Source organism: Chrysemys picta, chromosome 19 (assembly GCF_011386835.1).
Source record: "Chrysemys picta bellii isolate R12L10 chromosome 19, ASM1138683v2, whole genome shotgun sequence".
Lineage (NCBI taxonomy): Eukaryota > Metazoa > Chordata > Testudines > Emydidae > Chrysemys > Chrysemys picta.
Genome location: NC_088809.1, coordinates 16,085,634 through 16,100,236, shown reverse-complemented (window position 1 = coordinate 16,100,236; position 14,603 = coordinate 16,085,634). Strand labels below are relative to the sequence as shown.

General features: G+C 46.6%; 1 protein-coding gene across 16 annotated transcripts in view; it reads left to right on the top strand.

Moving 5' to 3' along the window:
• The window catches only part of GTF2IRD1 (GTF2I repeat domain containing 1), a 174,489-nt gene that overhangs the window by 78,937 nt on the left and 80,949 nt on the right, over positions 1-14,603 (top strand). For all 16 annotated transcript variants that reach the window (XR_006176255.2, XR_006176254.2, XR_006176253.2 and 13 more), the window contains one exon: positions 10,719-10,865. Coding sequence is in view for 12 of the 16 variants with exons in the window: in XM_042857780.2 (XP_042713714.1) it covers positions 10,719-10,865 (147 nt within the window). In the remaining 4 variants the exon portion in view is untranslated. The remainder of the gene's footprint in view (positions 1-10,718; positions 10,866-14,603) is intronic.

Sequence of the window (14,603 nt, the reverse complement as noted above, 5' to 3'; positions counted from 1 at the left end):
CCTCACTGTCCTGGTCTCTAAGAATAGTTTTGTTCTAAGCTACTTGAGCTAGGAGAATTTCTGGGCTAGGTGCCGTATTTATCACAAAACAATTCTGTGCTTTTCATTCAGACAAAGTAGGACTGAGGACATCCCCTGTGCTCGCACCAAAGCCGAGCTCACTGAATCAGAGAATTGTTCTCCTTTCCTTCTTTCTGCTCCATGTCAACACAAGTGAAGAGAAAACCTGGACATAAATGACAGCCCGAAGGATCTACCCAAATTGGACCAGAGAATTCAGCAAACCAAACTCCCTATTTGCTATCACAAGTTGGAGGGGGGAAAATATTCCAAGATTTCACAGCTTGATTCTCAGCAGCTGCTTTCTTAGACACTTATAAGGCAAAGACATTTGCAGCTGGGAACCTTGAGAGCCACAGTACGGTGGCCACAATCTGCTGATGGTAACTTTGATCTGTCAGATGCAGCCTTCAGGAGGTGTGTGCTACATGTTCCGGTGCATGAATGGACTCACTCCTGTGGAGATGCGAGAACAGAATTATGCTCTATCACTATTATCTTCTTCCTACCAGAATTTTCTTTGCCACTAGTCACATCCCATCAGTGTCAGGTCAGTGGGCATGTCTTAAATCCGAGAGGAAAATTTCTCTTATCCGTCAATTTCTTTTTTCAGAGATTGCAAGTCCACTAATCCGGATCCACCCTCAGTTTCAGTTTTTGGGTGTTGGCCTCTCTAATCAGACTAAATTGGACATCATGTTTTTAGTTGTGTGCCTGGTTTCTTACCTTAGAGTTTCACAGTTAATGTTATGATCAGTACTTTGGCTTTCGGAGGACTCTGGCAAACAGGAAGTGGGCAGGCCAGTAGCAAAGGGCAGCTCATGACTGACGGCTCTGTACGCCTCTGCACGCTGCAGGGAAGGGACCCAACCTATCCATGCCAGATCGGTGGATTTACAATCTCTTAGAAAATAAATTGACAGGAAAGAGACATTATCCCATTATGCCAGAGAGAAGATGAAATTGCAATGCACTGCCAGGCAGTGTCGGTAAAGGAGCAAGGTCAATGCTTTCCTTTCTCAAGCCAGTGGAGTGCAAGCATATTGCAGAGGCAGTGCAGTTTATTGCAGGGGACAGTTTGCCAGCTGATCAACTCCCCACACCCTGCCCTCTTTCTCGTGCCATTTCCTGCAGGGGCCTTTTTTCAAAACGTGGCTGCTCTCCTGCTCTGTTCTCAGTGGTTTGAGCATTAGCCTGCTAAACCCAGGGTTGTGAGTTCAATCCTTGAGGGGGCTATTTAGGGATCTGGGGCAAAAATCTGTCTGGGGATTGGTCCTGCTTTGAGCAGGGGGTTGGACTAGATGACCTCCTGAGGTCCCTTCCAACCCTGATATTCTATGATTCTTTACCTATAGGTGAAATGCTGCCGCAGGTGATGCAAAGGGCAAGGATTGTGGAGGGAAGGCAATTTAAAAGAATGTATTGGTGGCCAGCATCTGCTGCTAGGACGAAAGGCCTATGAACAGGAAACCCAAATCTCCTGTCTCTGAGCCCAGGCTCACCGTGGCCAAGGATGTCTTTGGCACACAAGCTAGTGCTTTGCTCTCACTTTCTCATCTCCGTGCAAAAGCAAGGGAAATGCCTGGCGGGAAGAGTTCAATTTGTTTGTATCTCCTAGGGTGGCCTTACAGGGAACATAATTGTAAGAGAACAGGCCGCCGTTCTGTATGACGTACACCTTGTTCGTCAGTGAGGCAAGCCTTCCGGTCGCTACTAGGGTGGTGTGAGGGCGCTCGTTAGAGAGTCAGTCACTCTTCCTCTCCCACAGCTGCGAGAAGATCCCACCACCCACGCTGAATGTTCCAACCCAAGACTGAGACCAGCCATTCCCTCCTGGCTTTTGGTGGCTCAAGGCACAGCCCCATCCTGTTGCCCATCTCCCATGATGCTGCTAGTCTCAGTTGCGCTACTTCTGATGCACCCAAAGCCTGATGCTGCCGTGTCCTGCCCTGACATGATGCTCTGCTCCCAGTGCTCCTTGTGCAATCGTGAGTGGTGAGGGAAGGAAGGGACTTGAAACATGAGGAAATCTGTTCCTACCATCAGCACCCAGCCGCTCAACTCAAACCATTTGTCCCTCTGCTGCTGGATTTTTGAAGTAGGACATATCCTGCCTGGGTCTGGAATGAGCGTCTGTGCCGCATCACGACTAATGATGGTTCCAGAGGGAGATAGGAAGTCAGATACAAATGGAGAGCAGATTTTTTTGCACGTGCTGGCTGCACTAAATACTAAAGTCTCGTGTAATAGAAATTAGGTGGCAAAAATAAACTGTGTGTGTGTGTGTGTGTGTGTGTGTGTGTGTGTGCGCGCGCACGCGTGTGCCTGATGTTGATGGAAACCGTATTTGTGCTTAATCCGTTGGAGAAATTGCTCAAGAACAGTTCATGCTCGTGAAAATATTAGCCTCATAAAGCTGCCAGGGTCAGCGTCTGCTTGGATTATTCCCTGCATCTCTGCTGGCTGTACCAGCAAAGCGTGCCTGGAGTCTAATCTAACTTACGCACTTGGCTTTGTGGAAGATTTCTCCCTCTACTGGTATTCTCTCTTTCTGGGGTGGGAAGGCTGAGATCTGTTTCACTCTGGTTTATTGTAATCGGAGAAAGCCACCTTTTGATAACTATCAGTCTCAAGCTTTTTAATTTGGCAAGTGAGTCTGCACCTGCCATGAGGCATGTGGAAAGAGTTGCAGGTCTACATCCCATTCACACCACGTATGTGGACCGATTCAGAGGTGAAGCGTAATGTAGAAGGTATAAAAAATAGGATGGTCTGGAGTAGGAAGCTAAATGTTCTATATTAAAAGACCAAATGGGTCATTCTGTGGTTCCCATTGCCTGAAGATTGCCAGTGAATCTGTCTATCAATCATAAATAATAAACTACTGTTGTATTAGGTCAAACTGAAATCTACCTTATAGAGGCAGCCCAAGGCACCTGAAGTTTAATCTAAGCTCTTTCTCCCTTCCGTTAAATTTCCTGTGTTGTAAAAATGGAACAATAACAACTGGTATGAAATACAAAGTTTTGATGATGGGGTTCTGACTGCACGGCAGATGCTTGAGATGGGGTGAAATCTGATAACTGCTTTGAATTTTAAAGGGCCAAGACTCTTCTCCACTAGAGAAAGCTCTTCCAGCTGGCAGGCATTGTAAAGCATCCCTGAAATGCCTCTGATTTATAGTCTAGTTGCCCCATTAGAAAGGATCTAAAATAATCTAAAGCAGACATCACTGAAAGATATAAGAAGCCTCTTCTCTACTGAGCAGGGTTTCTGAGCACACAGACCTCACTTGAGCACGCTCATTTAGCACGGCCTTTCCTGAAATACTAAGGGGAATTGGCAATTATAAAGATGAATGTCAATAAAAGAGAATTGATGTCTAGTCGGGAGGGGAGAGCCTTAGAAGGGTGTGACCTTTAAATGACTGCTTAGCAGAAAGAACCGAAAACTTTTCAAGTGAGCATCTCCCCCCACATCTTTCCCCGCCCTAATGAAACTGTCTAGAATGTATTGTAAACAAAAGGTGTTTCTTGTGTCTCAAGGAGAGCTGCAGGCTGCCCACCCCTTCCATCATTGCAGGGTGTGATGCCCAGGGGCATTGGCAGATTCTCTTCCTTATTTCCCATTCTCTCTGCCCTTCAAGAGTCTTGGCTGTTCTCTCTCCTGCTGAATGCAGGCTCAGGTTGTTCATTCCTCAGTGTATGTAAATGGGTGGTAAATGTTGCTGTGGCTATCGGAGGTGGCCAGCACTTGCTAGTGGGTGCTCACACCGCCCAGCATGGGGCCCATTGTTTGCCGTGGTATTGGACAGTTGGATTTGCCCTTCCCACTCACACCCCGCCAGCATCACTTTACTTTAAAGTGCAGAGCAGTTAATGAAAGGCAAATTCCCGTTGAAAAATCAGACACATGCTTCAGAGACCAAAGGAGTTTGTGAGACATGTTGCTGGAAGAAAGAGAAACAAGCAAGGGGCCAGTTCTCCTCTCGTGTACAGCAGTAGAAGCAGGGAATAATCAGTGGAACTACGTGCTGGTGAGATCAGAATCCATCCCATGGATGAGGCCCTCCCCACTGGGGACTCAGACATGGCCCTTTGCTCTGGGCTTAGCACATGGAAGGGGCACTCACTAGCAGGAGGAAGACTTTAAAGGACCTTGCTTTGTTCAATATCCGCTTCTTTGGCCCGATGGTAACTCTGGCCTGAACCTTCTAGAGCAGAGCTGATGGACTTCAGAGAAGCTGCCTCTATCCGCCTCCCCCACATCCTGGTTGGAAGGAGAGCTATTGTGATGCGGGATCTTGAGTGTGAAGGTAAAGTTCTGGGCTTCAGAGAGGCCCCTCCCCCACCTATTTTCATGTAGCTCTACTAACCGAGTCTTAGTTTTATGCAGGCCTTGCACCTGCATTATTGAAGTCAAGGGGAGTCTTCCCGCTGACTTCACTGGGAGCACAAGCAAGTCTGTATTACCACATTCCCCTGGTTAGGGGCTCCTTGGGTCACGGCTGAAAACAGGCCGAACTCCACTGCGGTCAAAAGAGAAACATGCTGATTTATACCAGCTGAGGATTGGGCCCCAGGTCTTCTGCTTAGCCTGGGATGAGATGGCTGGTTGTGCAAGCTGAATTTCTGGAGCAGTTTTGAGCTGATTGAGATGAGGACTGCAGGGGGAAAAAAACAGTGCTTTTGTGGGTGGGGGCATTGTCCGTTCAGTCTGTACGGTGAGTGTGTGCCTCCTGGATTTGTACGGCTGCATTTGTCTTTCTCGTGTCAGAAATTCCTCTGGCAGCTAAAAACTGCAGCAGGTGTATTGGGAACTGCAGATAAGACTCTGAAATCTCCTGATCGGTCTGTTCCAAATCCTGGTGTGGAATGTGGAAGCCCAGCATGCATTCTGTGCTCGCTTTTGATGGTGCAGCTGTTAACCCTGGGACTTCAGCACCATTCGAAGTCACTGACGCCAGCCTAAAAGAAGAGAAGGGTATAGAAGGAGAGAACCTTTACTCCAGTTTGTGATGAGCAGCTGGGGCATTTCTTAGCAGTTAAGCAGGTGCAGTATTTGCCAGCAAAGAAAGGGCAGCCCAGGCCTCAGAGGAAAAAACCACTCAGGGTTGCTGCAGAATCCTCACTGAGCTCAGGAAGGCGGAAGAGACCCAGACAGACGGTGCAAACAAAACTGGCAGGCGCTGACCTGAGGAGCTGGTCTTCCCATGCGCATCACTGAGGTACTTTCTGTTGGATTACTTTGGAATTGTGCTAGGCTTCTACGGAGTGTTTTGAGGCTTGGCACAGCTTGATCGGAGAGATAGCAGACAACTTGAGAGAGCTGTAAAATGCAGCTGGAAACATTAAAGTCTGTTCTAAGTTAACTTCATGAAAAGCTTCTTTTTTTGAAACAATAAAGGCTTGAACATCAAATACTGAGGAAGACATGAAAATGTCCTGCTGTCTGCTGGCTTTCTCCCCACATATAGCTTCACATTCTCTTCTCCCCACTTCCTATTATTCTAGTATCTTCTAAAAAGATGGAAAATTACATTTCTTTTCCTACTGGCTTCATCCTTTTCCCACTTGACAAGTATTGAGTTTTTCTAGGGTGTGCGGATGTGTATGCTCGCACCCCTGGTGTTTTTAGGGGAGCAGAGACACTTCTTGTGTCACTTCTCTTTGTGCGTCCGTCTCTTGGGTGACCGCACTGGAGAAGGTACTGTATCATTAGTACTATTTATTATTTATAGTATGGTAGTGCATACAGGCCCCATTGAGATCATGGCCCCATTGTGCCAGGTGTGTACACACATAGTAAGAGATGGTCCCGACCCCGAAGAGCTTGCCTAAGACAAAACATAAGGAAAGGGTGAGAGAAAGGAGGTGTGGAACCGAGGGATGGACAAATAAAGTGACTTGCCCGGGCTCACACAGGAATGAACCCAGGTGTCTCGAGTCCTAGGACTTGTCTTCATGGCCACGTAGTTAGTGGCAAGCTGTGGCGTAAATCTACCCCATGCTAGCCCGATATGCGCTAAATGCCCATGTGGACCCTGTTGCTGTGAAACAAGAGTAGATCCGAGTACACTAGAGAACTGGGCGATAGTCCACGTAGACAGGTAGGGTAGATTTATACCCCGGCTTGCCACAGATTAAATGTTTGTGTGGACAAGCCCCTTGTCTAACAACATGAACATCCTTCCGCTCCACGGAACAGTTCTGCTTTGGCTGAGGAATGGATTAAGTGAGTGTAAAGTTTTTTTTTTTTTCCCTCCAGTATCTCTTATTTCCGATCCTGTGTCTGCAGGAATGTGCTCATCTCTCAGGCTTATGTTACACTAACGCCTGCTTCAGAGCCAAATGGTGCTCAGGTGTGTGTGAACCTCCCATTTGTTTTGGTGCACTAAACAAAATGGCGTCCACCTCTTATAATCATTTGTTATAGTCTCGTTGCCAGAGTGACACCTTAATTAGTTTGGATTTATTTAGATTCAAATCCGTAAGATCCCCAAACCCACCACTCCAGGCACCCGGCCACTTTGGCTAGAATCACAGTCCACAGCCAGTAGCACAACGGTCCTTGCACCAGCTCATGTAATGGAAAATAGGTGGTGTTCCGAGAGTCCGATGTCCGCTCTGACCTTGGTTACTGAAATGAGGGGGTGGTGAGTGGCTTTATCCGCACTAGCAATCTCCCCCTGTACTGTTCCCACCAGGCCTCCTGGTGATGGGCAATGGGGTGAGCACTAGCACACTCAGTACTCCAGTGTTCAGTGGCCTTTTTCTCCCTGTGTTGTCCCGACCTGCCTGCGCCCGGTCTCCGTTGCTGCGTCCTCTCTTGTTGCCATCATTGGAGCTGCATTGGGATAATTAATTAGCAGGAGATTTCCCAAAAATGCAGACACTGCTGAAGTGTCTCAGTGATGCTCCCCCCATCTCCCCAATCCTTCCCAGGGTGTTGCAAGGATTATTTAATGTGTCCAAAGTGCTTTTGAAATCCTGAAATGAAGAGGTGTCGTATCAGGCCTTGTCTGCACGTGGAAGTTACGCCGGCTCCACTTAAATGGGTTTAAAAACCAATTTAGTTAAATCGGCGCAAGCCTGGTGTGGACAGATTTATATTGGGTTGGTACGTCCCTCTACCTGTACTGATGCTAGAAAAGCCTGTGTAATTCAGGCTTAAATCGATCGGCGAGCGGTTCTGGACCAATTTAACTGTGTTCATTTAGAATCGCACCTTTCGTTAAACCAGTGCAACTTTTGCGTGCTGACCGGGCCAGAGCGTAAATGTATTATTATTGTTAATGATCCCAAGGAAAGCAGAACCTCCGATGCGGAGAGGAGTCCTACGCTCTGTTATAGTGATGTTCATTGTGTTTACATGGGTCTGCTCTCTCTGCCTGCCCCATACTCCCAGCTTGTCTGTGCTTTGTCACTTGCGTTGCCTTCCGCGTGTTACTGAGCATCTGGGACTCTTGGATCGGAAGCAGCCCGCTATAACTTGAGCTTCATTCATCAACATACATTCTGGTTATTGCCCTGCTGCATTATCTGGCTGGTGTTTAACCACAGCTGGGTTTAAAAAGCAATAGCTCCGTTTCCTATTTGCATAGAGGATTGTTTCAGACAAAAGCAGAAGGGATCCATCAGTTCCTCCTTAAGCAATCAAACAGCATCCGGGCAGATCGCTGGCAGGAGTCTGCAGAGTATGATGAAAGAATTAGTCCTTTGCCACCAAAAATCCCTTGTGAATAGGTTTAGAACGACTGGCAATAATGTACTCGTGGTGGTTAATTTTCTGTGCATTGAGAGATGCAAGGAAATTGTTGCTGTAGATACGCTTTAGCTGAGGTTTAATGGGGGAAATGAGCAGGGAATCGCTGGTATTACAGAGCTGCGCAGCGCTGAGGAGTAAGAACGCTTTCAGGCAAGGGGGATTTGCTTTTCAGAAAAACTGAGGGCTAAGCAGATTGAACCCAGTGAAAAGAAGGACACTGGCCAATTAATCACAATAGTTTCAATGAAGCTGTGCGTGTGAAATCAGGAGAAGGGGCTGGCATATCCGGGATTGGGGCTGGGCGGGTGAGTTCTGGCCCTTTCATAGTTGGAGGGGGAGAACACTGAAGTTCTGAACCTTGCTCTGTCCTACGGTGGTGGCTGGACTCTAGGCAGAAGGCCTGAAAAGAGTGTAGTGGGGGAGGACGTGGGATAGGGAATGGATGTAGCAGGGGCGTGGGAGCTGTTTAATATTTGTGCAGCGTAAGGTATTGTTTAAGTCAATGGCACTGAGAGGCTCTCTGTCTTCTCTGTATTGGAGTTTCTTTGCCTGGCTTCCTATGCTCTTGTAACTCCTCTGTGGCTTTTTGGAATTTGCAGGTTTTTCTGTCATTTACAAAAACCAAAACCAATCCATTGGGAGAGAAAATCATTTAAACAAACCTTAATGCAATAAATGAAGGGGGCTGCCTGGTCTCTGTGATGTAGAAAGTGACCTTGCAGGTGCCTTCGTGCAGTCCTGCTTCAAAGTGCCATGCTATTGACTGATGCTGCGGCTGTGGTGGTTTGCAAGGCCTTGTCTACACTCTGACAACTAGGGTCTCTAATTGTCCATTGGTGGATGGGCTAGTGTAGATAGGACTTAGGTGACCTTACCATGTGTCCTCTAGACCTGCTCTGAGCAAGGTTATCGAAAGCCTGCGTCCTGCTGTGACACTTTTATGGAGCTCCCAGGAGTGCGGGTCACCTTGTTAAACCCCTCCTTCAGCGAGAGAGAGAGGTGCTGGTACTAAACTGGGGGATGGCTCCCTGTCTCCCCAGTCTGCTAGCTACCCCGACAAACTTCTCAGAACTCTGGAAGCCTTTACTGTGCCTTGCAGGTAACACTTGGTGCACCCCAGTTCCAGAGCCCCCTGGAAGAGCGGTACCTTGTGGTATCCAGTCCCTGGATACACATTAATTACCAAGTCTGCTGCCTCCAAAGAGACACTGTACTCACCAGCTTTCTTGTTTCTACTAAGAATTCACACTTTGTGATAAAACAAAGAGAAGTTTGGGGGTTGGACTAGATGACTTCTTGAGGTCCCTTCCAACCCTGATATTCTATGCTTCTATGATTCTAAGTTTATTTACAAAGATAGAGGTTCAAGTGACACTGAGTACGAGTAAAAACAACGAGGAGTCCTTGTGGCACCTTAGAGCTGAACAAATTTATTTGGACATAACCTTTCGTGGGCTGTAAGGGTCTAGTCAACGAAAGCTTATGCCCAAATAAATTTGTTCGTCTCTAAGGTGCCACAAGGACTCCTCGTTGTTTTTGCTGATACAGACTAACACGGCTACCACTCTGAAACCCGAGTAAGAGTAGTAGAAACCGGTATGATTACAACTAAAGCAAAAGTTATAACATGCTTCTAAGAGACTAAACGTCGCTTTAGCAGGCTGCAATCTTTGTCTGTTACATCTCTCACCTAAAGCGACCTCTCAGCATCTCCAGTCCCCTGGGCCAGGATCCAAAATGCACTGTCTGTTTTTGTTCCCTCCGTCATGGACCACCAAGGGTTCCCTTTCCTCTTCCTTATAGTCCAGTCAATCTTTGAAATGTATCCCCTTGCCGTGTACCCCTAGACAAAGTTCTTTTCTCCTGCTCTATGTTCTTTGGGGTGCTGATGCCAGATCGTCTTTCTCATTCTCCTTTTAACTTGCTTTTCCTTTTGAGTTAATATGTGAATGAAACTTGCTTTGTGTTGAGTTACACGTCTGATTTACATTGGAGAACGCAGCAGACGGGTAAATCGACATTCCTTTGTCTGGGAAAAAATCTGTTTATTTGCCCTGCCTGGTTACATAGTTTAAGTGTATTTTTAGTAAGTACATATTTCGTGAATAACATGTGTATGCACATCCCACAACGCTTATGGTGGCCAGTAGGGGATAAGCTTTTGACCCTCTACGTGACATTGTTTATGGATAAATACTGTGACAACAATGCGTTAGGTGTAGTGAGTTTGTCAGGGCCGATAGGAGTTGCTGTTACATGACCGTAAACCCTTTGTCACTGGGCATTGAGAGGCTCCACCATAGCATTTCCACCATAGCTACCACCAGCCAGCCAGCACTCATAGTGCAAAGGTGGGGAAAGTTCCCCAGAGCTGCTGGATGCGCAATTCTTGTTAATTTACAATGGGAACTGGGTGTCCAAATCCCCTAGGCAGATGGGAAAATCCCATCCTTCATGGGTAACTTATTGTCCCCGGATAGTTGTGCTCAGATAGGAGTAACGTGGTGCATCTGCATTTTGCTGCCCTTCTGCTCAGGGATGGATTTGACTACTAATGCTGGGTTTAAGTGCTGTGTAGGGTATTGAGCAGCCCTTCTGGCCTGGGGACACCGTGGGGCTGAACATCCGGGGAGCTGAGCGGCTGCAGCCATCATTGATTTTTGCTGGAATTGCGGGCGCTCTGAGCTTTTGAAAACCAGGCCCTTGTGGTTTTAAAGCGGAGTCATTTGGGAGCTTGCTGCAGAATGCTTGACAACCAAAACTGCCAGTGACCTTGAATCCAGTGCACGTCATGGTCAAATTAGGGCGATGGGGGAACCACCGTGACCAAAACCCTCCCCTTCCTCCAGGCACTTCCACTTTCTCCTTCTTTCTTTTTTCTTTTCCTGCAGGAGGTCAGCAGAGGAAGGAGCAGGATGCAGACTTCCAGAAGAAGGCAAAGGACTGTGGCCGGAGCATCCCGAGGGTCTCCCCGCATCAAGGATCAGACGTTTACCTACTCAGGAAGATGGTAGAGGAAGTGTTTGATGTGCTTTATAGTAAGAATCTTCACAATTCCATTTGGGTTGTTTTTGAAGGGACTGGTCTCACCAACGGCTGAAGGCCCGTTATCACCCTGACACGCTGAGAAACTGGGCCTGTATGTACTTGTGGCTACATCTTTCCACCCTGCTCTGATCTAGCCATTGCATCGTGATCCCTCGTGGCCTCGATTCAGCACAGCACTTAGCACATGCTTCGCTTTAACTTTAAGCACATGCTTAAGTCCGTCCGTCCTTGTTTAGCAGATCACTAACTAATCCCTTTAGAAATCTGCCCCCGTAAGCACTTGCTTAAGTCCCATTGACTTAAGTGCTGGGGTGAGTAGGGATAGATTTAAACAGGTGCTTGGGTGCTTTACTGAAGCTGGCTCTCAGAGCCCAATCCTGCACCCCACTGAAGTCAGTGGCCCTTTTATCACTGGGTGAGTGCAGGATCAGGCCCTTAAGAGATTATGAAGGGAACTTTATAGCCTTGTAGACATGGAGCGTACATCATGTTGACTCCATTGAAATCAATGGGCCTAACTGTTAACGTTTTCTTCTGCAGAAAGGCCCTAGAAGAGACTATTCCACGGCTCGTTAGCTAAATGTGCCAATGAATAAATTAGTGTGTGTGTGTGTAGACGTCCTTAGAAATGCTGTCCCTGCAGCATTCTCAAACCAATGCTGTGCTCCCAGCAGATTTTTAAAATGTGGTCTTTATCCCTAATGTGGCTTTTAAGGTGGTTTTAGTGCCAAATTTGACTTTTGAAGGAAAAAGATGATTTTCCTAAGAGCCCTGCAACCTGAGCTCCGAGACGCAAGCTAGTTTCATTCCAGCTCATACATCTTCCCCAGTAATAAAGATGCCGCAGTTAAAATGTAGCTGACCACAGTGTTGCTGATGTAACCCACCGATGACTGTGTGTGTGAGAGGTCTCTCGCTGTGCCTGATCCGCAGAGCATAGGAGTTGTTACAGCCCTAGCTAGGGAGCTGTAACAGGCTGTAGCTGTATAGGCATTTAGCTCTGGAGGTCTCGGGTTCAAATCCTAGTGTTGGTCAAGATGGTGGCAGTTGCACATGCACAAAACCAGACAGGCTTCCAGCTCACCTTTCTATAATCTGGGTCGGACCAACAGTAGTGAAAACACATTTGTGTTAGCAAAAGGAGAATGCACCCCAGGATCTTCCCGCAGAGTGAAATTTGCCCCTTGCCGAGAGCCAATGCAAGGGCTTACACCACTTTCGTCCCACTTAAATCCTCAGTCAGGTTGAAATATTGCCTAGACAGTGTGTTGGCCTTCTGCACAGTGGCAAATTAGACCCACTGAGAAATAGTTGTCTTCCTGGTGTGGTCTCAGGTTCGAAAGTTCTGGCCCCATAGGCAGCCACGGCCCAAGCAGGGTTAAATGGAAGTTGGTTTCTGCACAGGGGATTACAAATATTGCCCAAGTATATATTGGAAACTGGTCCCAAATCAGCTGAGAGTTTGCAGGGGAGTCCACTAAGTCTTGGAAGAACAACGATAATCCCTAATCCATTGACTCACTTTGTGTCACTTCACATGCCTTTGAGTGCTTGCTTTACAAAGAAAATGCATTGCTTGCCTGAAGATGAACAGGGGACTGAATCTCAGCCCTTAAGCGTGAAGGTCAGATGTGTTGTTGTGTTTATAACTTGGCATTTCGATGGTGGTTTTGCAGTCCGTTATCTAGAATCAAGTAATAACAAGACTGAACTATCTTAAACCAAACTTTGCACCCTCGATAATCTGTATGTTATTCCCTGATAACCAGAAACTTCTATGCTCCAACTCTGTTCACTGTTTTTTTTTAACATCATCTTAATAAAATTTTTAAATTTGTTACTGTGTAGCACCCAGAGAGTGCTAAGTGCTTTGTAGCCAAGTAAAGAGACAAGTTACCTGGGTTCTGCCACTCGTCTGCTGGGGTGACCTTGGGCAAGTCATTTTATTGCTCTGTGCCCTATCATTAGAAGTCAAGGTTTTAGGAATCACTTAATGGATTTGGATACCACATCCCATTACAATGGGTGTTCAGATCCTCTCCACGGCTTTCAGATCGCAGCCCAAATGGACACTGTAGGGAAAGGCAAGTGAACGAGCAGTGAAAGTCAGCACTCGCCTTGTTAGATCCCCAGGTGAGAGAGGGGGAGGGGAAGAGGGAGAATATGAATGTACATAATAAAACGTACCTGTTTGAGGGTCAGTTTGGAGGAAATGTTTTATGTTTTCAATCCAGCACCCATGGTGGTGCATGGACACACATTTTTTAAAACTTAATGTGAACTGGAGTATGGCCTAGTGGGAAGGGCACTAGACTGGCATTCTAGAGACCTGGCTTCTGTTCCTGCCACCAGTCTGCTGGTTTGACCTTGGACAAGTCATTTCATTGCTCTGTACCTCAGTTTTACTATCTGTAGAAATGGGATAGTTATAGTCACCTCCTTGTGTGAAGTGCATAGAGATCTACTGGTGCAAAGCACTGTTAGAGCTAGCTGCTATTATTAGTATTTATTTATTGGTGTCTGGGGCAATGGACTGGAAGACTTGGGTTTGATTCCTGGCTCGGTCACTGACCTGCCGTGTCACTTGGGCAAGTCACTTCCCCTCTGTGCCTGTTTCTCTCCCCGCCCCCCCCCATCCCACCTTTTGCCTGTCTTGTTTCTTTAGATTGCAAGATCTTTGGGGCAGGGACTGTCCCTTGCCGTGTGGTTGTACAGCACTTAGCACAATGAGGTGCCAATTTTAATTGGGGTCTCTAAGTGCTACCCTACTGCAAATAATGTTTGGCTGACTGTTTAGAAGTGGGGCGCATCAGTAATTTGCAATGTCTTCAGTGGCAACGAGGGCTGTTCTGAAAATCAAGCTGCAGATTTTTGTGCGCATCTCTGGTGTGCAGCTGTCTGTCTGCTAATCTTCATGCCCCATGTGAATGTCCCTTTCTTCAGACTATAACCGGGGTGTGTCCAGTTCCATATTGACTACAGCAAACTATGCTGAAGATGGATGCAGAACCTGGCTCTGTATCCTATATCTAGAGGTCTGTTTGAAATTAACAATTCTCTTTCTTCCATTTTTATCCTTTAAAGAAAGTTGCCTCCTATCAATGAGGATGAAAAATAACAGAAAACGCTCGCTCAAAAGAATCCCAAACTCCCTCTGGAGCCCAGTAATCTCTTCACCAACAGAATGACTGATTACCATGGAGTTCTATTAATCAGACATTAATGATTATTATTGTCTCTCTTTAGTTAAAGCGTGAGCCTCTGCTGAAGGTCACTTTGAAGGTAGCACGTTCCCCATGAAAACTTGTCTAGGCACCTGCAAGCATCTAGCCAATAATTGGTTGCTATCAACATTATTTGCTTCTTTCTTCCTGTCCTGGGGAAGGAGAGGGGGCGATATGGGGAAGTGAAAATCTGCTGCAGCCAGTGCACTGAGGCAAGGAATCAATTAGTACTTTTCAAGCGAGCAGAGAGTGTACTCACAATGTTGTGGTTCAAAGGTTTGTTTTGAAACTTCTGTTATGGAGTTAATTAAAATGTTATCCATCCAAGCTATAAGGAACACTGATTGCTTGAGCAAGTCACACATCATTAGTTGTGTTCTTTGAAGCAATGCTCTGTGTTGAAGAAATTACTTTTAATAAGGACTCGTTGACAGTGCCACGAGGTTTCCAGGATTTTGTAAAATCAGCTACAGGTTAAAAAATGATTTAAATGAAATAGATCAC